The 23,169-nt window shown below is 41.8% G+C and overlaps 1 protein-coding gene across 19 annotated transcripts in view; it reads right to left on the bottom strand.

Moving 5' to 3' along the window:
- Positions 1–1,771: 1,771 nt before the first annotated feature.
- Positions 1,772–23,169, bottom strand: part of plekha6 (pleckstrin homology domain containing, family A member 6) — a 129,114-nt gene continuing 107,716 nt past the window's right edge. For 13 of the 19 annotated variants that reach the window (XM_036001963.1, XM_036001964.1, XM_036001962.1 and 10 more), the window contains 12 exons: positions 22,662–22,757; positions 21,488–21,599; positions 21,226–21,365; positions 19,155–19,322; positions 17,512–17,587; positions 16,526–16,629; positions 13,128–13,286; positions 11,208–11,360; positions 9,606–9,754; positions 8,831–8,979; positions 5,108–5,215; positions 1,772–4,263 (listed from right to left, as the gene is read on the bottom strand). In XM_036001963.1, the coding sequence (XP_035857856.1) occupies positions 5,118–5,215; positions 8,831–8,979; positions 9,606–9,754; positions 11,208–11,360; positions 13,128–13,286; positions 16,526–16,629; positions 17,512–17,587; positions 19,155–19,322; positions 21,226–21,365; positions 21,488–21,599; positions 22,662–22,757 (1,404 nt within the window). In that variant the 3' untranslated portion in view covers positions 1,772–4,263; positions 5,108–5,117. The remainder of the gene's footprint in view (positions 4,264–5,107; positions 5,216–8,830; positions 8,980–9,605; positions 9,755–11,207; positions 11,361–13,127; positions 13,287–16,525; positions 16,630–17,511; positions 17,588–19,154; positions 19,323–21,225; positions 21,366–21,487; positions 21,600–22,661; positions 22,758–23,169) is intronic. The other 6 variants (XM_036001973.1, XM_031277294.2, XM_036001974.1 and 3 more) reach the window with 4 other exon arrangements.

Genomic DNA, 23,169 nt, shown 5'->3' with positions numbered 1-23,169 from the left:
CAAGATTACATTTGTTTTTGACATATTACAAATACATTCCTAATCACAGTCCACACTCAAAGTCCACGTAGGGATGATGTTGGGGTGGATGGATGTGTCTAGGTCAACCTAGTCTCGCATAGCCAGACCTTTCTCCACAGCGCTGCGGAGGAGGGTCTGGCTAGTCCACACAGCATTCCTGGATGGGAGAAAAACGTGCTCTGGTTTATTGGCATTTCTTTTAACCAATCACGCGCTAAGCCCCGGACACAATGATGGCGCCTCTGCATAACAGCCTCGGGAAGGAACTTGGTGGAACACGTGGACGTTCAAAAGCTGTTTTAGTCGTGCAACAGAAAACTAAGATTGGACAGATAGTCTAGCTAGCTGTCTGGATTTAGCATGCCATCACAAAGGAAGCAGAAGGTGACGGACATCCGGCCTAAATGAGGGATATCCGGCGGAAGTTCCGGCGGCATCTGAACAATCCCGGAAGTGGAACGCCGTCGATATAGACTAAGGTAAAAAAAAACATGGGATTTTTACCCAGGCGCTGTTCATGTCCTGTGGGAAACCAAAAGTTAACGTTGACTTATTTTAACTTACGTAGGTACTTGCGTAACATACTTAACTTACGTACATAACTTAAGTTATGTAACAAACATAGGCTACTTATTTGAACCTAAACCAAAAACCTTTCCTAAACCTAACCAACTAGATTTGTTTCAAATCACAACGTTAACCATGTGTCTAAAACTGCGACTGTTTCACAACATGCGCCTATCGCTGGTACAAGGACGTGTTGAAACAACCGTAATAAAACATAATTAAATAATAATTAAAACATAATTGAGAATGCAGTCTAGTTCTATGGGAATGTCATTTTTTATGAGACAGAGTTGCATAGTAATGAGTTGAGCTTTAATATTTCTTTCAGTTATTTCACAATATGTGGTTCATTTATGCATGTTGGCTTATTCCAAATGAAATCATGAAATCAATGTGTTATTTACTTCATTCAAAGTTAAACAATGCATTTATTTCAAAATGTATTATTTCATTATTTAATGTTGGCCATGACGGGTAGACATTTCTAACCTTGGCAACCCCCATTGGTACCACCAATCATTTCCTCCAGATTCAAACTCCTTTGTAAGTCATGTCATTAATTCATTCTTTCATCACAACAGACAAAACACAGACATGTTTCAGACGTATGGCACTGCATGACAAGATGAAATGTTTTTGGGATATGTTACATGTTTTTTTACACTATATAATTCCTCTCGAATGCACCATTAGCTAACTCCTCTCCACACAGACAAGTGCTTTTCTCCCAGAGTTACTCTTCTAAGGTCACTTCTATCTTCACTTTGCACATGCACTGTACCATTTCTATCCAACATACTTTACCTATATATCTGTAGACAATCACATGGGAATTTCTTGAGCACTATGACGAAGTCTGAAAGAATGCGATGGTAAATGCAAAGGGATTTAAGAAAAATGTGAGAGCTGCACACAGAGGTTGATGGTGAGGTGATGGTGCCCCTTCAGGATCACATTCAAATGCATCTGCTCAGGGTTAGAGATTGTTGCTCAATGCCAACGTTCTGTGCCAAAACAGTTCAGAAATGTGAGGCTCATACAGAGCGATGGTGTGGAGGTCAGGCAGGTGGATGGCTTTGTAAGTATTTGCCTTCAACAGAAGAGTCCCTGGTACCTATCTATCCCATTTCCTTCTAGTAGTCTGACGTTTTCCCTGTCTAACCTCCAGATGACCACCATCATCGTCTAAAGGTGAGAGGGGTTAGAAAAAGGAGAGGTTTAAAAATGTTCTATCAGGAAAATGCTTCCGGACTCATATTCAGCCTCGTCTTTGAGCAGTAACTGTCTCTCCCTTTCAGGCTTTGTTGTTGCCTCAGGCAGATGCTTCTTTCCATCTAGGGCAGAATATTGTCTCACAGCCTGCTGTTTCTATGAAGCAGCCATTGTAAAAGTTGAAATACACATTATATACCTAAGTATATAATCCACTGCTGGTGTTATTCTCCGTATTAAAATGTTTGGCCCACAACATTAGGTGAAAGCATGTCACTTGGTGTCTGACAGCTCTGGTTTGAACACTTCTCTCTGGACAGAACCATACAGACAGCGAGTCCAACCACAGTACATGTGTCTGTCTTAGTGTCTAACAAAACTCCACCATACAGATGAGACAAAATGGCCATAATTCAATTAAAATAAGTATATGATTTCAACTTTACAATTTGAACGGCTTTCACATCATAGTAAAGTCAACATGACAAAGAGCAAGCAGCAGAGCGAGTCCTAGCTGTGCACACTGCCTTGATTTTCCTCCACGTTTTGTGGCAAAATTTCAACTCAATTGAATTTTGACCCCCAAATAAGCTGACTTTAACCAATGGCATCGCAGCATTGATAGCAGGCAGAGGCTGTGAGATGCCTATTTCAATGTAGAAAAGAATGTATCCGTGTGACATACATTTCATCAACTGCACATCAACATACCTGGCAGGTGACTGGATGAACTATCTGTCTATCACGTCCGCCATTGTTGTTTTGAACAGTTTTGTTTTGAACGGTTGCGATCGCCACTCGCACCAAAACCACCGTTACTTGAAGCCGGACAAGACAGATTTTCGTGTGATATGCGATCCTGGGATTTTGCGTGATCTCATGATACCGCGAGAATCCAGCTGCCATGCAAGGTAACATGTCTTGCACGATTCACACAGACTGCGGTTTAAAATGTATGACCACGCAGACTTTATATATGCCTACAAGCATGTCGGCTGGACCACATCTGCGTTCATCCAGTTGGTATGTACAGAGATGTTCATTTTAGAGTATATATCTTTACTCTAGATCTTACAAGTATGTCAGTAAAGTGGGTGAGGATACCAGGTTAGAAAATTAATATTGTGTTTCACGTGTGCAACACTCGAATGTAGGACAAGGTGTTGCCATGCACAGCTTTGTAAGATGGGTCATGGTTGATGTAATGCTCCTTATCTTCAGCTCTGCCTTGCAACAAACTCTGTGCTCTTTCAACACACTCCCAATCCCAACTCGTCAAATACTGACGCTTAGTCAGGACCCCTTGTGTCACTTTTTAACACTCTGGGTACCCCTTTGGCGTCATTTTTCAACGCACTTGGTCAGGACTTATTAGCTTTAACTTTTGACGCTCTGGGTCATCTTACAGCACCGCGGCCGAGCTGCTGCTCTTCCAAGTGCGTCCCATACAGACGCTAAAGGGTGCCTGGTGTGTCGCTATCTGAAGCTTAGGGCCACTGACCAAGCATCTGAGGAAAGCATGTGAAGAGTTGGAAGTGAGAAGGGGTTGGCTTTTGCGTGTTTGGTGTGAAAGATGGGCGATGCATTGAAGCAAAACGTAATCCAGGTGACATTACGTTTGACCCAATCAAATGTATGTCATGCTAATGGCTGCATATGAGTGTAATTAAATACCAGACCATGTTGATGGAATGGGAGAAGTGGAAGGGGGTGGAGGTCTTGGTGAGACCGGCATCACAGTGAGTTCAGAAGGGGAGTCCTTTTTTTTTTTTTTTACAAAGGATGAGAAGCTTCACTCTTATTTCGCTCAGTTGTTAAAGTCAGTCTGTCTGTCACTGAGCACCACTCCTCACTAGGCCACAAGACATGGTGGTTTTCCAAGGTTGATATGGAGATTAGATGATTATAGTATAAACATCATTGTGGCTTTTAGTGTCCAGAAGCATGTTCAAAGCCTCTCTGTAGGTTTTAGTGAGGCTTTTGTCTACCAGTCAACCTCAGTGACGTCCATCTGGCCTCATCCCAAACTCTTTCTCTTGATTTATCTCTGCAGCTCTGTTCCCTGTTCCTCTTCAGTGAGGGCATCTCATATGCAGTGTTCCCTTGTGAACTGATCAACACTGGACATTTTGTCTTTATGCGTGTAAAATATCTCATCATCAACGTACTGTAGTTCATCTGTAATCTCTTCTTTGTGGAATATGTCCTGAGCAAAATTATAGAGAAATATTTCACACCTTGAAGCTGGTAGGAGATCTGGAGCCTTCCTTGGTGCCATAGAGCACACATAGCAGGAGACTGTCGTGAGTTGGATGGAACTGGAGTTTTGTTTTTTTGTTTGGGGGGGGGGGGAATGGGGGGCAAATAAGTCTTTTGTCAGGGGGCCCATCCTCATTGTTGTAGTTTAACCGGTGAATCCTCAGAAAGATGCTCCATCAAACTTGACAGCAGCCAGGGCTTGAGCTACAGGCAGAAAGAAGCAAATAAAAGACGGAGTAAGAGAGATATAAGATCATATGAGGTTATCTGTGTCATTGGGTACTGAGTAACGTTTGCTATCATGGGAAATAAATGGAAATCTAACTTTGTAAGCCATTTTAGGAAAGAGTTTGTTATAATCACGGCTGCAGCAGGATATGATGTTTTTATACAGGAAGGGCAGATTTTAAAGAGTCTGTTCCACTAAATCAGGGGTTGGCAACCTTTTTAATACAAAGTGCCATTTTTAAAATGTTCTTGTTAATCAGTGTGGCATATCAGCATTAAGCCATCTTCTACCGAGCGTGCTCAAGCAGAGTAATTTTTTAGGATAGAGTTGCTAAGTTGTGATGTGAGATGTGTATTAATTATTTTTGGAAAAAAACAAGTTGGACTTTGTGTTGAGAATTACAAGAATGGACCTTCAAGCTAAGTGAAAAAGATGCTTTGATAGACAGTTTTGTCCAAACCAAGTCCAAAATAATGTTGTGTACTTACACAAAACAAGCAGGTAGTTAAATTTGGTTGTCTCTATCGCTTTTTGACAAAGAGCTTAAGACAGAAAGCAATGGAAATTGTTGATTTGTCTGTCAGAAGATTTGTTCAATGAAATGTATGTCCAGTTAATTATATTGCAAGTTTGAGAGTGATAAGGAGCACTGGGCCAAACATGGGTCATCAGCATCTTAAACATAAAAATGAGCACAACGTATCGTATCATAAACCCCAGTAGATCAAATCAAAAGCAGTCCCAGAGAGTGAAGCAAGCACAGGCTCTAAACAGGATGGGAGGGGACAGGTGGACGTGCTGTGGTGAACGGAGACTCACCTTGCATGACTCACGCCATCATGGTGTGGGCAGAGTTGGGGAAGTCAGCAGAGGAAGGGGGAGGGGCCAGGCTGGTCGGGGAGGTGGGGGTGCTGGGGGCGCACTGGGCTGGAATGAGATGGAGGGGAAGTGGGAGGAGTGAACACGGGAGAAATGGAAAGAAAAAGAAGGAGTGGACCAATCAAAAGGAGAAGGGTACGTAGCTGAGGAGAAGGGACTTGTGCTCATTCAGATGTGTGACTGCGAAAATACACACATCTCTGGACTTTCAGGGTAAAGAAAACTGTAAATTCTGGTTTCCCTGTATCACCATGTATCCTTAAAGGCAGTGACACATCAAGCCAATAATCGGCCGTCGGACAGTCTGGCGAGGTCAGTGACTCGAGTCTGTTCGGTGTGTCCCGTGTTATTGTCCGTCCAAGGAGCTGTCGGCCTTCATTTTGGCCAACCTGACATGTTGTGTCGGAGGGCTAGCAGTCGGACTCCATGACCAATCTGATTGGTGGAGTGCTAACCCGGAAATGACGAGCGGAATGAGCGTGACTAAGCCTCTCAAAATCTGACGAAAATCTTTTAAACTGACCTTTGTCGATCTGAAATGAAGACAGATTCAGCAACTGCATGGCCTATTTCTCGCTTAAAATGTTTTCAGAAACACGTTCGGTGAATTATTTTAGTAAAACATGAGATCGTATTCTGAACAAGCCAACAAGGGACGCGTTCGTCCAATCAGCTGCTGGTTTTCATTTTTTGGGCGACAATACAGATTAGCGTCGCCTGCTGTTATGGAGACGTATTACACGCTAAAGTCGGCGTCGCTTCGGTGTGTTCTGAGGCACTTTTTGGACCTCGGGGAGCCGACTGATCAGTCCGACAGCCTTTTCTGCCGACGGTCGGCCATCGGGTTAGTGTGTCAGGGGCTTTAAATGCATGTCCAGATTAGGCTCAGCTATGCATGTGTGACTCCCCTTAAAAAGCCCCTATTATGTTTTTTTGGATTTTTCCCATCTTTTAGTGTGTTACATAGTTTTGTGTGTATGTAATAGATGTATAAAGTACAAAAAACACATTTCACTCACATCTCCCCCCCAGACAGCACTTTTTCTGACTGACTAAAACGACTCGCCCACATTCCTGTTTGAAAGTCCTTAATTAGTGATGTCACTGATTGAGAATGCCTGAGCAAGCACAGCCCGCCCAGTGGCTTGTTTGAATTCGGTTGACCAATCACAACAGAGTGGGCCAGCTGACCAATCAGAGCAGACTGGGCTTTTCAGGAAGGCGGGCCAAGAGCTCAGACAGAGTGTTTCAGGCAGAGGAGCTGCAGCAGTGGGCAGTATGAGAAACACAGCATGTTGACTTATTCGAGTAGACCTTAAGAGTACAAATATCACTCTAAAAAGGAGTATAATAGGGGTGCTACTGAATTATGAGTTGGCTGAGACTTTACAAAATGACATGAGTCAAGTAAAAAGAGCTTAGACCTGCTGAGTGTCATGAAGGAAGATTATGGGTACTGGACTCAAAATTAAGCTGTAATGCTTAAAGTGAAGTTAAATTGACTTAAACTGATAATGCACCATGTATGAATTGTTTCTTTTAAAAAATCATGTTATGTATTAACATGACTACAAGTCTATAGCTGTGAGCTCTGTGAGGCAAAATTATGCTTTTAACCAAATGCTTATGTCAAAATGCTAACATGCTTGCAATGACAATGATAATATACTGATGCTAATCAGTTCATGTTTACCATATCTACTATCTCAGTTCAGTGTGACAGCATGCAGCATTTGCCAATTAGCACTAAAGTCAAAGTGATGCTGAGGCTGATATAGTAGTTAGTTTTGCAGATATTTAGTGAACAGGCAAAATGTTCAATTTCATTAAGACCTGATTATGGTGCTTGACAAAACGACAAAAGCGTCACCAAAGCTATTACAATGTATCCTCAATGCGTTTCCATTCATTTTGCGGGATCTTTTTGTCTGATGAACCTTTGGCCATCTGCCACACCAGTGCTAAGGTCTTGGAATACAGACTTTCAGGGGCTAGTTTTATTTTTTTGCTGAGTCCACAACTTTGAGACTTTTCATGGTCACCCTGGTCACACATGCCCGCCCCTCTCTATATCTTTTCCTAACTACAAATGATAATGAATTACACAGTAATTCAGTTAAACAAAGTCAACGAAGAAGCAGAACAACAAAAAAACAAACTGCTTAATGTAAATACAGTTGTTTAGCTGAATATGGACTAATGCATTAACGTGTGATGCCTGAGTGATGACATCATAACTTCAAGATGTATGTAATGAAATACTGAGTACCTGTAACTGCTTGGGTGTAGACTCATTACCATATATGGTATAATAGTAAATTAAGGAGTTTTTACACCATAGTGTGTATGAGTATAAAGACATAAAGAAATTGTTCATGACTTGGCTCTTATTTATTTACATTTCTGGCCATCACTCCTATTGACTATAATAACATCTTACTAACCATATTGATGAGATCGATCAACACGACAACACAACTAAGTGGGAGGTCAAACTAATGAGTGCACCTGAAATCAGAGTCCTGCACGCGGTTATGTTTTACAAACCCATACCTGCCGTGCACACACAAAGTTGACTGATGAATATAAGACCCGTGAACCTAAACCATACCAATGATCAAATCAATCCGATGGCTGCTGGCAAGGGAAGTATAATCTTAAAGTTTGGGTACAGTAAGGAGGCAAAAACAACCTCTGTGTTTTCAATGGATTATGTTTAGTTCTGACTGCTCATAGTGCGTTCCATTTACCTCGGAGGTCAGAAGCCGGAGCTGGGAATGTGAAATGGGAAATCACATCCGAGTTGACTGTGCTCCATTTAACAAGTCGGAACTCACAGTGGGGTTAGCCCAGCCATGTTAGCCATTGTTAGCACCAGATAGATAGATACCAGTTGATAACAACTCATTAGGCTGTTTTTTTTGCATACAAACAGCGTAACAATATGTCCACAGATAGAAGATGAACAGTAACAGAAGTGCTAATAACTGTATGTTACTACAGCTTTCACTACTGTTGATGCACGGAGCAGCCATTTTGGATTTTGAGCTTGGGGTACTGTGAGGTTGTCCGAGTTCCCAAGTTGGAAATCCGAGTTCAGGGGCGCGTTTCCGACTTTGAACTCAGAAATTCCAACTTCCGAGTACAAATGGAACGCACCATCAGACCCACTTGTTGGCGAAAGCACACACACTCAAATAGTGCCTAAATTATGTGCACACTGCACAGCTGGGCTACCCTCAATGACAATTAAAAACGTGACATTTTGTACAGTTTGTATAGTAAAATTTAGAGTATCAATAAGAGTAATGGCAAAGCCCACAAAAATGACTTTGGAAGCCGGAAATTTCAGAAGTAAATCAATTAAAATGCCTAACCTTCAAGCTATACATTTTCTTAAAAATGATAAAGCTCTGTAAGAAATAAATGAGAAATGTTTTTGCATTTTCAGTTTGCTGCACCTTGGCAAAATCTGGATCCAAAATGACACGAGGAGTTAGTTTCCAGATGTCAGTTGGATGAATCGAGGAGGTACGTGCAGAAATGTGCATGAGGTAGTGTTGGGAGGGAGTACTGTGGCTTGTGTCATGGTGAGCACTTAGTGAGAGAGGGTTAGAGTCGTGGCGATGATGTCTGTGGCAGCCGTGTGCAGAGAGTCCTCACCGGAGAGAAGGCGGCTGCGACGAGAGGCCTCGGCAGCCAGAGCACAGGAGATCTCAATACGCTTCTCCTGCTCCTCCAACTGCTGCTGGGAGCTGACTGGAGCCCCACCATCCACAGGGCCGTCCAGCACAGGAACCATGTTCTGCAGGCTGTGGGTGGAACAGTGGGTGGATGAAATGAGACGCAAAGACAGAAGAAGAAACAGGAGGAATAGGATGGAGGATTTGTTAGTCATAGATTATGAACGCTACATCTGACAAATATAATACAATATCATCTGCATATAAGGACATTTTGTATACTCTGTTATTAATATTTATACCTTAAGAGTTGTATCTTGCAAGAAAGTGGTTCTAAAATGCTAAAATGAGCATTAATGAAGAAAGTGGACAACTTTTCTTGGTTCTTAAGCAATTTCAAAGGTAATGGAAGCAAATATATATGAAATAATGTTAAACGTCACTGTCACATTCAATCTTTAGCTGTTGCTTTTTCATTTTGAATCGAAACTTTCAATTAAAACATTTGAAATTAAACGTTTTATCTCTACAAATATTGATGTATTGTGATGTTATGTTTATTTCAAAAGGTTAAGAGTTGTAAACGTAAGAGAGCCCCACTGTTGCAGTGGGTGACATATTCCTTCCTCACCAGTGACATGCAAGGTACAGTTTCAGCATGTTTTGTTGTAAAGGAAGGAGCATTAAGGGCATGCTTTATTGGACCAATAGGTATGGGTTCAAACATATGTGAGGTGCCTATAAAAGTGACCCACTTCGATTTGGCAATGAGGGTCTTGATCCGCTCCAGTTTCTTCTGCTTCTCCTTCTGTTCCTCGGGGCTGAGAGGAGTGTTGTCCTCCACGTCCAGGTAGCGCTCCGGGATCAGAACCTTGTCCGGAGTCATCAGCTGGAACAAATGCACCTACATAAATATGGCATATATGGCCTACGTACACACAAATACACTGATACACCAATATAAAATCTCTTTCATAGAATGGAAACAGTGAGATAGGACGACTTTTTATCAGGATATGGCGTGTTTGTCCTTTTATTAAAGGAGAAGTTACTTTAGTTAAGGTTTACTGAATTTTTGACAAGATTTAGTTTAGTTTTCGTCATGTTTTTCTTAGTGTTCAGCAGAGGTGTAATGGTGCATATATCCACCTCTAGAAACGTTCTCGTTAGCACGCGAAAGTATCTTGTGCTCACGAGAAACCAATTTAAGACTAGCAAAATTATGCTCGCAAAATTATGCTAACAAAGTACTGCTAACGTTATGTGGCTAAAGTTAATATTTCACATTCACAGCATGAAATCGGTTAACAGTTGCCTTATCATCTTTAAAGTTTTTTGACGACACTGTCAGGTACAATTCGTTACATTTTCAGGAAGATGAAAACCTCCTCCTTGGAAGTCATTCTGACTGCTTCTCAGATTGGTTTCTCACGAGTACAAGATACCAGAAAGTATCTTGTGCGCACAAGAAAAAACAAATCCCTTAATGTCCCTTTAGAAGCTTCGTAAATCTGTGACCTTTAAGCCTGGTTCACATGGGACGATTTTAAAATTGTCGGCCGATTTTCCAATCCTGAGAGACCCCACACACGGCAATAAAAAATCACGGGTCTAACAGTTTTGGTCGTACAGTGTGTGGTGCGCTGCACACGGCAAAATCAACACATCACACACGAACCGATTTGACTCCCGAGCATTCCCAGGTCAGACGGGAAATCTCGCAAAATCCCTTGAGATCAAACGTGACTTCAGAGTAAACAATCATGGCGGACGAAGAGGATGCAGTGGCGATAGTTTGTTGTTAACCGAAAAAAAACATTATCAAAAGAAAAGGTGAGACAACGCGAGCATGGACTATACTTGTTATACTTATCTCCGACGTCCACTGGACTTTCTGGTGCGCCATGCCGCCGGCTGTTTTGATTTTGTTTCCCGGTGCTTTCCTCGCCGCCTCGTCATCTCGCTTTCTGATTGGCTACACGCCACAGTCCACAGGCTGCGTCCTCATTTGTCCCCGGGGGACACCACATACGAGGAGAAATCGGGCCAAAAAAATCCAACATGTTGGATATCCCCAATTTGAGATCGGAGCGGTCCCAACGTCCGAGCAGTCGAGAGCAGTCTTAACACACCACACACGGCAGGAATATCTGATCAGATTATTTTACGTTAATTGGAGCATCCTTAAGATTGTCGGAAGGGGTGAATCGGGGCTAAAATCGGCCTAATTATCCTGCCGTGTGAACCAGGCTTTACTGAGCGCAGATACTTCTGTGTGCTTACTTGGCCTCACAGGCCATGGACAGAATGAGAGGAAGAGTGACTGAGTGAGCGATGCATCAGCTGGCTGATCTCACCTCTCTGCTGAGGTTCAGGTCGTAGGGTTCTGGTTCAGCCTTTAACCGTCTCAGGCGAGCGATCTCTTGCCGAGGTGACTCCTGCCCTGGGCCTCGAACCGCCGCCTCCAGGTCTTTGATGTCAATCTCGTGAGCTGTCAGCCGCCTACGGATCTGTCCACACACACACACACACACACACACACAAATACAGATACAATCAAATCATCTGTAATCTTAAAGCTACAGTGCGTAGTTTCTGTCTCCCCCATGAGGAATTCTAAGTAACGACAACAAAACACGTCGGCGTCGACGCTTCTGTGATCACGCATCACCCCCACCCCTCCTCCACGCTGAAAGTCTTAAGCGTGTTTTACAGTAACCGCAGGCCAGCTGCCGCGCGCATATGTGACGTCATGAAATCGCTGTAACTATTTATACCCGCGCTGGTGGTCGCGACACTAGTTGCAGTCTTCTCCTGAACAGAGATGGCGCTAATGAGGAAAGGCTACTGACTTTGCACTTTCTACGGACTAGAAGAAGAAGAAAAAGATAAACAACGGCAGAACTGGCAGCAGCATTGACGTCAATGCTTCAATTTGATTCGAAGACCTACTTGGTTGGATCAAGCCTTTCATTCACCATAAAAGAACTCATCTTAACGTGGTAAGTTTACAAGAGAGACTTGCAGTCACTCTGAGAGTCCTGGCATCCGGTTGCCCAGGAGCTCGTTCATGCTTCCTGTTTCCGCTTTGTCGCGCGCCGCTGAAAAAACAAAAGAGTGGTGCGCGACCTCGGCTCGCGCGCTATAAATCCGGGCGCGCCGACAAGATCTACGTCATTTTTATGTCACGATGGCGCGCGCCAGGTTGGGAACAGCCAGTATGATTCACTTCTTAATTAGCTTTGTATCAACTCATTTGGCAGTGGCTTGAATGTAACGGGCGTTCATTAATGATCAATGTAAAAAAAAAAAAAAAATGTGTTGGGTAGGGATTGCTGCTATGCGTGCGTTAGCCTGGCACACCTAATCGCAAATGCAAATTACTCTGGACACCTTTGTTCATTTTCCAAGGTTCCTATTAATCGCGTTGACCAAAATGTCTGGACGCAATTGGATAGACCTACATCCAATCAGAGCAACAAACAGGCACGTGCACAGAATCCCCTATTTTTTTTTTTTTGAAAAGAATGCAATCCCTCACTGGCTTTCCACTTCCAAACAAAAGACGTTTACCTTGTCTTTGACTTACAGCAACAATGGCCTGGAATGTAAGTAGGTGTTATTGAGGCTTAATCTATTTCTTAATCAATTTCCACTTTTAAAATTATACATGTATATCAAGTTTCTCTAACAAAATGATAGTTTCATGAACAGTAGTTCTACCTTGCAAGTTTTTAATGTGCACAAAGCTTCCCATTTCTCTACAACTTTCATCTGACAGATAAAGTAGCTGAGAGTATAAACACATTGTTAGGTTTTACTTTTTACTTGATAGTTCCGGTGCCGCCGGAAGTTCCGCCGGATGTCCCTCACCTTCCGCTTTCTTTATGTTGGCATTCTAAACTCCGGTCGATTCGGGAAATATCCTCAGAGCTAGAACCGACAATCAAATTATATTTATCTATTTTTTTGAATAAACTTCTCAACACACACTCGACAGCCATTTTAATTCCAATGCTCGCTTCCCTACAGGCACATATTCCACCAAAACAAGTTCCTTCCCGAGACTATTTTGCAGAGGCACCGTACCTGCGTCCGGCGCTTAGTGTTGCCCACGACGATTGTTGCCAATAAACCAGAGCATGTTTTTCTCCTATCCAGCCAGACCCTCCTGTGCAGCGCTGTGGAGGAAGGTCTGGCAATGCAAGACTAGATTTTACTCTACTATTACTCTTTGTTATAATGTTTGACAAGGACCATCACATGGTTGATCATACCACTTTGTAGTTGGATGGAGACTGGCCACCTGAGAGGTTTAGACTCCGCCTCTTGTCCCTTACAGAGCTGCTCTGGTTGCGTCGAATTCGCTCATTCTGCTCCTGCACGCTCATCTTCGACTTCAGCTCCGCGGGAAACACGGCGCTCTTCGGCCGCTCCTGTGACAAAGATGTGGCATAGGAACACAATTTTCAGTCTTAGTCCTATTGGACCTTAGTGGTGCCAATACAATGGCCATACAATACAACTAGATAGACAGCAACAACTGAGTTGGACTCTGAGAGAAAGAGCTAATTTTTGCAGATTGGCTCTCGCAACGAGACGGAGGGGTGCGACTGAACCGCACATCACTGAGAGGACTCGGGCAAAATGCAAAACAATCCGGAACTGCCCTTCAGCACCTTCAATTAATAAGTACAATAATCTAATTGGCAGTTTCATACATAATTCTGCAGCAGTATGAATCCATGAATGAGGCATTTGTCTGTGGTTAGTTCACTTGTCTGTAATAACAGCAGGATAGTTGAGTTAATGTTATCTAAACTGCTGAAGTCAGTTGTGAAGTGAGGATAACATTGTCAGAAAGCACCTGTGTTTTTTTATCTGATAATGATGAGATGTATTAGATAAAATCTTATGTGAAATCAGTTTGATTAAATTGAAAAAAACTAAGACTAGATGAACTGACATATTAAATATAATAAAATAACAGTTTTTTGGGGGCCCAGGCACACAGCGTCTTGCTTTACTTTTCACCATTTCTCTATCTGGGCATGTTGGTATTGGCAGTGGTAGAAGTACTCAAAACGTTTCTTTCTAAAGCAAAACTCTTAACTATTAATAGAAATATATATATATATATATATATATATACAGTGAGGAAAATAAGTATTTGAAAACCCTGCTATTTTGCAAGTTCTCCCACTTAGAAATCATGGAGGGGTCTGAAATTGTCATCGTAGGTGCATGTCCACTGTGAGAGACATAATCTAAAAAAAAAATCCAGAAATCACAATATATGATTTTTTAACTATTTATTTGTATGATACAGCTGCAAATAAGTATTTGAACACCTGTCTATCAGCTAGAATTCTGACCCTCAAAGACCTGTTAGTCTGCCTTTAAAATGTCCACCTCCACTCCATTTATTATCCTAAATTAGATGCACCTTTTTCAGGTGTCTTTAGCTGCATAAAGACACCTGTCCACCCCATACAATCAGTAAGAATCCAACTACTAACATGGCCAAGACCAAAGAGCTGTCCAAAGACACTAGAGACAAAATTGTACACCTCCACAAGGCTGGAAAGGGCTACGGGGAAATTGCCAAGCAGCTTGGTGAAAAAAGGTCCACTGTTGGAGCAATCATTAGAAAATGGAAGAAGCTAAACATGACTGTCAATCTCCCTCGGACTGGGGCTCCATGCAAGATCTCACCTCGTGGGGTCTCAATGATCCTAAGAAAGGTGAGAAATCAGCCCAGAACTACACGGGAGGAGCCGGTCAATGACCTGAAAAGAGCTGGGACCACCGTTTCCAAGGTTACTGTTGGTAATACACTAAGACGTCATGGTTTGAAATCATGCATGGCACGGAAGGTTCCCCTGCTTAAACCAGCACATGTCAAGGCCCGTCTTAAATTTGCCAATGACCATTTGGATGATCCAGAGGAGTCATGGGAGAAAGTCATGTGGTCAGATGAGACCAAAATAGAACTTTTTGGTCATAATTCCACTAACCGTGTTTGGAGGAAGAAGAATGATGAGTACCATCCCAAGAACACCATCCCTACTGTGAAGCATGGGGGTGGTAGCATCATGCTTTGGGGGTGTTTTTCTGCACATGGGACAGGGTGACTGCACTGTATTAAGGAGAGGATGACCGGGGCCATGTATTGCGAGATTTTGGGGAACAACCTCCTTCCCTCAGTTAGAGCATTGAAGATGGGTCAAGGCTGGGTCTTCCAACATGACAATGACCCGAAGCACACAGCCAGGATAACCAAGGAGTGGCTCTGTAAGAAGCATATCAAGGTTCTGGCGTGGCCTAGCCAGTCTCCAGACCTAAACCCAATAGAGAATCTTTGGAGGGAGCTCAAACTCCGTGTTTCTCAGCGACAGCCCAGAAACCTGACTGATCTAGAGAAGATCTGTGTGGAGGAGTGGGCCAAAATCCCTCCTGCAGTGTGTGCAAACCTGGTGAAAACTACAGGAAACGTTTGATCTCTGTAATTGCAAACAAAGGCTACTGTACCAAATATTAACATTGATTTTCTCAGGTGTTCAAATACTTATTTGCAGCTGTATCATACAAATAAATAGTTATATATAAAAAATCATACATTGTGATTTCTGGATTTTTTTTTTTAGATTATGTCTCTCACAGTGGACATGCACCTACGATGACAATTTCAGACCCCTCCATGATTTCTAAGTGGGAGAACTTGCAAAATAGCAGGGTGTTCAAATACTTATTTTCCTCACTGTATATATATATATATATATATATATATATATATATATCAGGACAATGTACTTTTTACATTATATTACATTACATGTCATTTAGCTGACGCTTTTATCAAACTGACTTACAATTGCTATATATCAGAGGTTGCACACGTCTGGAGCAACTAAGGGTTAGGTGTCTTGCTCAGGGACCCATTGGTTGATGCATCGCAGTGGGAATCGAACCCAGGTCTCCCATCCACCCATACTTACATTTACTTAACGTCTGTTCAAGGTGGAACTTTCAACTCTAATTTAATGCTGGATAGTTTAATGAATAATAATGCAAATCTGAATCTGCAACGTAACCACATTTCTCTGTTAGGTAAATGTTGTAATACAATGTTTTCGTCTGAAGTAGAAGTACACAGTAAGTCAGTAGTATACAGTTGGGTTGCTTTGGGTCCCTCTGTAAGTTATTTTGGGGTACAATGGTTCTGGAGAAAACCGCGATATAGGAGGCCAAGCAATCGGCCTGTTCCAAACCGAACGGGCACTGCAGTGGTGACCCTAAATAAGGAATGAGGCCAGTATTGCTCGGCCCACGGTAGGGGCAGGACCATATAAGCATTATGCTTCTGCCTGCTCCTACTCAAACTCATCCTTTTTTTTTTTGTTCTTTAATGGAATCGGATTGATTTATCTATCTTTGTGTTTTGTCTTTATCTTTTTATCTGATTTATTTCCCTTTTCTTCTTTTACAGTATGCTGATTGTTTGAAATAAATAAAAAAATCAATCAATAAAAAAACACTCAATTTAAAAAAAGTCATACAATTTCATGAAGTATTTTTCACATAAACTAAAATGGGCCAAATTGACCCTTAACAGAAATAGAAGGGTTAAGAAAGACATTTAGATAGTATTTACATGCAGTTTAGGTTGACATACCCTAGAGATTCCATTAGGCCCTCTGCCATTATGGCGGGAAACTCTAGTAGAGCTGCTGTGCGATTCGTCAGTGGGGGACTTCGTTCTAGGAGGGACAATGCCAACTGGCAAGGGACACAACAGATAAGTTCAAAACCATGGGAAAGAAGAGGGAGCTATTAAAGCTTATTAAAGCTAACACTATACAGCAATGTATGCATATCATGTCAGCTTCACTTGATTCAATGATACAGTCATCCCTCAAAGGAGTGAATTCTGAACTGGATTATGGGTTTTCTTTCATCTTCAGTTTACAAATGTCAGTAGAAGGAATGTCATAAGTGTAATAGCATGCTCCATGAGGTTCTGTGTAACAGCCTAAGAGGTAATTGCTAGATCTTGATCATCAGCTGAGAAAGGATCAGTAGCATTATTACATGGTATGGGGCCATTATTCTAGCAAAACTAGAATGCAACTGTATCTCAATCTGTGTGTGTGTGTGTGTGTGTGTGTGTGTGTGTGTGTGTGTGTGTGTGCGTAATCAGATTTAAAAATGTGTAAAAGAATCTCTTAATGTGTACTGATATTTGTGAATGTGTATAGGAATCATCAAATGTGTAAAATAATCCGTGTGTGCGTAATTTGATTTGTAAATGTGTAAAAAAATCTGTAAACAAATACAAAAAACTGTCAATGCGTACGAACATTTACAGATTTGTCTATGCATTTACAGATCTATGTACACATTTACAGATCTATGTAGGCATTTATAGATTTGTCAACACATTCACAGCTCTATGTACACATTTACAGTTTTGTCCACACATTTACAAATCTCAATACACTCCAAATCTGAATACAGATTTGGAGTTTTTATTTTTACACATTTACAAATCTGATTACGCACACACAGATCGAGAAACAGTTGCACAATTGAAAACATTTGAAAATAGTTTTGCTACAATACTGGCCCCATACTTGGAAACTTGAGCTTCGGTTGCTGTACCTTTATTCATGGTGGATTGTCTATCCTGGACCTGGTCCTGCACGTCACTGATGTTGTTGTGTTCTCCATATTTGGGCTGCAAGGCAGACCACTGATATTATTTGTCATGTACCAATGTTAAACCCTAATGTGAAAAAATTCCAGTACACATCCAAAGCTGCTGATTAAACAGTGAGTATAGTGGTGAGAGCATTATGTTAAAACGCCTGGCATACTTGTCATGGCAGACACAGTAAAGGCCTGATCACACCAGCATGAATGACAGTGAAATTTCACACTGAAATGATCTGTTTCTGCAAACCGTCTTGACAGTGCTGATCTTGACGGAACAAGTATAAACTGCTCCACAGAAGAGATGCACATTTTTGTTTGTGGCCAGTCATGGGACAGGACTGGATGGTACAAATGCTTTGCTTTGAATTAACTGTGGTTACTAGGGGTGTCATGATTCTCCAAATCCACGATTCGATTTTTGATTTTAAGGTCACGATTTGATAAAATTTTCAAACAAAAAGTTTGAAAAGTTGAAAGTTTTTTTCAACAGGGACGGCAATGCCATGATGAGAGCCACTAGATAGCAGAAGGGTACTTTGCAACAACAGTTTGAGTTTCTCTCATTTCATTGATTTTTTTTGTTAGTGGCGCAATTGAATGCACCATTATTTTAACAACATGCACATGAATGCACAATGAAGCCTCGTTGGAGTGTACACGCTTTACCTTCGTTGTTTGTATACATAACTCACTCACGGGGAAGACAAAATGTCACACCGGTGACTTCAGGGAAGCAGGAGGATTTTCCAGTATGGTTTCTTTGCTACTCGGACTCTGGCAGTGGTCATGGTGTCTGAAAAAGTCAAGCTGCTGGCTAGCAGTAAGCTAATCTTACCCTGTGTCTTTAGCTGCATGCTACCAGCTAGAAAGCTATGCTGTGTCTGTTGTTGTTTTCTTCGGGCGCGCGCAAGTAGGTGGGGGTGGCGAGATAAAAAAATACTGGGGGAATAGCCGATCCTGCTTCTAATTTCGATAGTTGAAATCAAAAGTTCATTTAAAATCGAAATCGTGACACTCCTAGTGACTTTCACTGTGCTGCTTCCTGGTGTGACCATGTGCCAACTAGAATGACTACATCACTACCAGCCACTACACAAATAAGCACATGTAGAGTTTGACAGAGGATCTGTGTATGTAGAGAACTCCACACCGGGATTCACACCAAGTGCTAAGTGCTGCTCGTCCTTGGCATGAGAGGGCCTTCGTACCAAAGCACCTGCAGTGCATTTTTAAACTAAAATGTAAGATGTTGAGCAATAAAAAACTAAACTCCCTGTTACAGCATGCAGCTGATATGGCTTTTAGTGGCAGATGCATTAAAAAGAGCCAAGGGGGAGCAACCACTTATGGAACAAGTGCTTTGGAAGCTCAAATAGAGGCTGATATGGAGATACAGAGGGATCTTCAGAGGCAATGGGGGGAGTGCTTGAACAAATGGAGGTTTGGAAGAAGGAATAACACTTGTAACATGGAGGGATGAATGGTATCTGTTGGTTGAGGTTAAGAGTAATGTTTTTAAATGATGGCATTGGACAACAGTTAGGACTGGGTGAAGCGAGGGCAGGACAGGGGCAGAAACACCCAAATACCTTTCTGATGTGAGAATCTTCACCATCAAGATAACCGTCATCGATGCCCAAGCTGCGTAGCCAGGTAGCGCTGTCAAAGGGCAGGGGAGGGACGGAGGGAGGGAAGGTAGGGGAGGGCTCCAATGGGTAATAGGACTTGGGGAGGGGAGGCCTTGGGGGAACACTTTCCTAGATCACCATAAGGGCAGGAGGGAGGGAGGGAGGAAGGAAGGAAGGGAGAGCAAGGATAGGTGGAAGAGAGAGTGCTGCACATCAGGAGGAGTGATAAAAAGCCAGGCAAGTGCAGAGCAGAAAGGACTCATGAGAATGATTTTTGTGGAATGGGGTCTTTATCTTAAGTTAAGGAGTTAGACATGGAAATCCTCAGGTGGCCAATGAAATAACTGACAGCTTAACACCATAAACAGTTAACAAGTTATTTCTCACCTAGAATATTTTTAACGGCGTTGTATTGCTAAGAAACATTTAGGGTCCATCTTTGGAATTGGAGTTGAAACGGAAAGCTTTTACTGCAGCTCATAGTCCAACATGTAACTTGTATCATGCTCAAGTACCGCCTTAAGTAAACCAAACCAAAGTCAACTAATTTAAATGTTCAACTCATATATATTTCTATATTTTATTTAGTTGACAGGGAACTCTGAACATGAATCTTGTGAACAGATCGGATTCATTTTTCATACCATGGAGAGTTTTGTGAAGATTGACATCAATGAGAGAACATGCCTCTTCCATGTTTTTACATAACAGCACAAGTGAACCCTCAACTTACTCTATTCTGGCCAAATGTTATGCTTTCCATCTCAAGACCCATGACATTAAATCCCCCAAATCTTTATGTGAATCAGACCGAAGCACAACGGTACATCAGAGATGCATGCAAATTTTTGCGTTCCATGAGATCCCTGTAGAGGAGTTAAAGAATGCGCTCTAACAACTGAAAGGTTGGATAAAGGCAATTACAGCACCAATGGCTTTACTAAAGGGGACAAACATGATGCCATGATGACCTATAATAATAGCAACAAAAAATGTTTATGATTTGGTGGGAAATATTGTCACTGTATTTACAATATTACGAATCTCAACAGACTGAATATGAAATAATCAGAATCAACTATGGATACCCTATTCTTTAAAGATTGGTCTGCATGAACACTTTACCTGAGTGATTACTGGGTGATTCAGACTGTGTTACGGCACGGATCGCTGGATTAATGTTAAGTCCCCCTTGATTGTTGGGGTAAGTAAGGGGCCTAGCACCTGCACCAGCACGGCATGATGACCTAGACGCTAGCTGCTGATGGAGTTGGCTTTCATGGCAAGCACCTCCAAAACAAGGGGCTGAAGATGTGAAAAGGTCTGGGCTGTAGCGCAAGGATAAAACATCAGTCTGATAGGAGTCCTGGACGAGCAGGAACTCTGATTCAGGCATAGAAAAGCGTTTGTTGGACGACAGGTTTCTTAGGCCACCATGGTATTCTGCAGAGAAGTGATATGGGTGGTTTTCTGGATAGACATCTTTTCTTAGGCCAATCTTGACTTCTTGGCTGCAAACATTTGAGGTCAACCAACTAACTTCCTGAATGTCAGAAGTTAGGGTTTGGACTGTGTCTGTATGCTCGTTGGTATATTTGGAGTCTTGGCATTGGACTTGGAGAAAACTGATCTGTTCTGCTCTGGCTTTGGCAGGATTCATAGGTTGGTCAAAGTTTGAGTTGATTCTGCAGTTGAAGTTTTGGTCTGTTTCCTCTATCACAGGGTCTAATCTACTCAAGGACTCCCCAGGGTTTGGGAAAGCTAGGGAGAACTGAGGAAAGGTGAGTTTGTGGGTTTCACAGCCATAGTAATTTCTGTTTTCTGCATGCAGACTTGTGTCAGCTTCCATGTAACTTCTGGGTCTACACCTAGGCTTAGGGTTGGTTTTGAAATGAGGCACTATACATGACTTGGGACGGGGTTTAGGGCTTGATTTTCTACGCACTTCAGGGTTGGTTCTGGAGTCGGAGCATGGGCTTGTGCCAGGTTTTGGATTGGGGTTGGTGCTTAGCTGGATGTGTCCGGTGCTTACCTCCGGGCCCAGCTGTTTGGTGGGGGAGGCCTGGGAGCCGGGCACTGGGGAGAAGGGGCTGAGCGGGCTGGTGAGGCTTATGGAGCTCAGGGGGCTGGCTGGACTATTGGTGCTAAAGGAGCCCGATGCACCACTGGCCACTGTGCAAGAGAAAGAGAGGGTGGTGGGAGGTGGCAGGGATAGAGCCATTAGAATATACATGATGGAGATACTGGTATTTCCACTAAACTTGATTAATTTCCAGCACCAGTGTGCTTGTTACCTCTGTGCTTGGCTGTGTCAGTGCCTCTGGATGAGTTATTCTTGTGCAGTCCCTCTAATACATCCTGGACTCTCCAAAACTCTTTCTGGATGTGCCTACGGACCAGTTCACTCTGCAAAAAGCCAGTACAGACAAAGTCATATGAGAGAGGGAATGTGAAGTACTTTTAATTGAAGAAACAGTCCCTACCTAAATGGAACTTTTCAATTCTGTAAGCACCACAAACCAGATTTCATTCATTTCTATTGTGGTGTATATATATATATATATATATATATATATATATATATAAGTTGTATAATATATATAAGTTGCTTTTTCCAAACCTCATGACAATATCACTTATACTGTATCTACAGTACTACTTACATTCATTAAAACTAAAACTAACCATTGAAAGAAATATTCAAACCAGAGGTATATTACAAAATTTATAATTTTATATTTCTTGTGCATTATTTCATACTGGGGGTGTTCCAGTACATGTATTTATCCTAAATCATTTGGTACAGATTTTCTTTTTTATTCACCCTGACCTCTTTGTTATAACTGAAAACCTCTGAGTCTTTACTACAATTTCAATTTAACATTAAACCTAATGTTAAATTGAAATACAGAATTATCTAATGGTGGACCCAATGATATGTCCAACACAGTCAAAGAGTACTGCTGACCTTGCTTTCCTGTCGCATATTCACTTCAGACAGAGAATGTATGTACCAAGCCACAGTACGTCATTACACTGTTAGGAAACACAAGATCTGGGGGTCTCTAGATTTAAGAGAATGAGATCCTGAGCATATATGATGTACAATATCTGGGGAAAAGAGTAAATGTTAGCTATTATGCTTAAAAGTTAGGAAGGAGATTTATTTTCTCACTGATAAGGCTGATTATATGTCAGCCTAGGTGGTTATCTAGCATAATTAATATTATTAACACATTATATATATGTTTTGTTTTTTATCATGAGATTTTGAAAGCAAATGGTGAAGAACTATGTCCTAATTGTAGTTCTTATATAAATACGTTTCTCTATCGGTTTCTTAGGCTTATAAGTTTCTTGCAGTATACATTAACTCCAACTCCATTTGGAAACAAGTTTTCCATTTCCCATATCAATTACAGCTGGGCTTTAAAGACGAACAGGGAGAATGCCAGTGTGACCCTTTACCTGCCCTCCTGCATTAAGCTGCTCCCATAGATCTCCATGAATGGCGTTGGCCTCGTCCTCCAATGCTTCAAACTCCATACGAGTGGTGGTTAAAGCCTGAGAGAGGTACAAATAAATGCATGTCATGCTCAGAGAATGTTTGTAACATCTGTGGTGGACATAAATCATGCCTGATTTCTTTTCTTTATTATGTCTTTCTTATATTATTCCCTTTAACTCTCAGAATGAATTGAGTATAAATGATAAGATTAAAAACACATACACAACACATACTGATAGACAATTGTCTATCAATTCACAATAGACAAGGTTGTGGGCTCCCAAACAAGCAGCAATCGAAGCGGCTGTGCTTTTTTTCGACCGTCCAATGCTATGCACACAAGTTAGAATTTATTTCCTGCATGGAGCATGCAACATTGTTAATTATGTATTGCAAGTTTTGTACCATTTTTCTGTCTATAAAGATACTGTATAGCTAAAGATAGCGCTTTTCAAGTAGCACTTCCTG

This window comes from Sander lucioperca, chromosome 6 (assembly GCF_008315115.2).
Source record: "Sander lucioperca isolate FBNREF2018 chromosome 6, SLUC_FBN_1.2, whole genome shotgun sequence".
Lineage (NCBI taxonomy): Eukaryota > Metazoa > Chordata > Actinopteri > Perciformes > Percidae > Sander > Sander lucioperca.
Note: the sequence above shows the minus strand (reverse complement) of the source record. Positions and strands in the feature narration are given on the sequence as shown.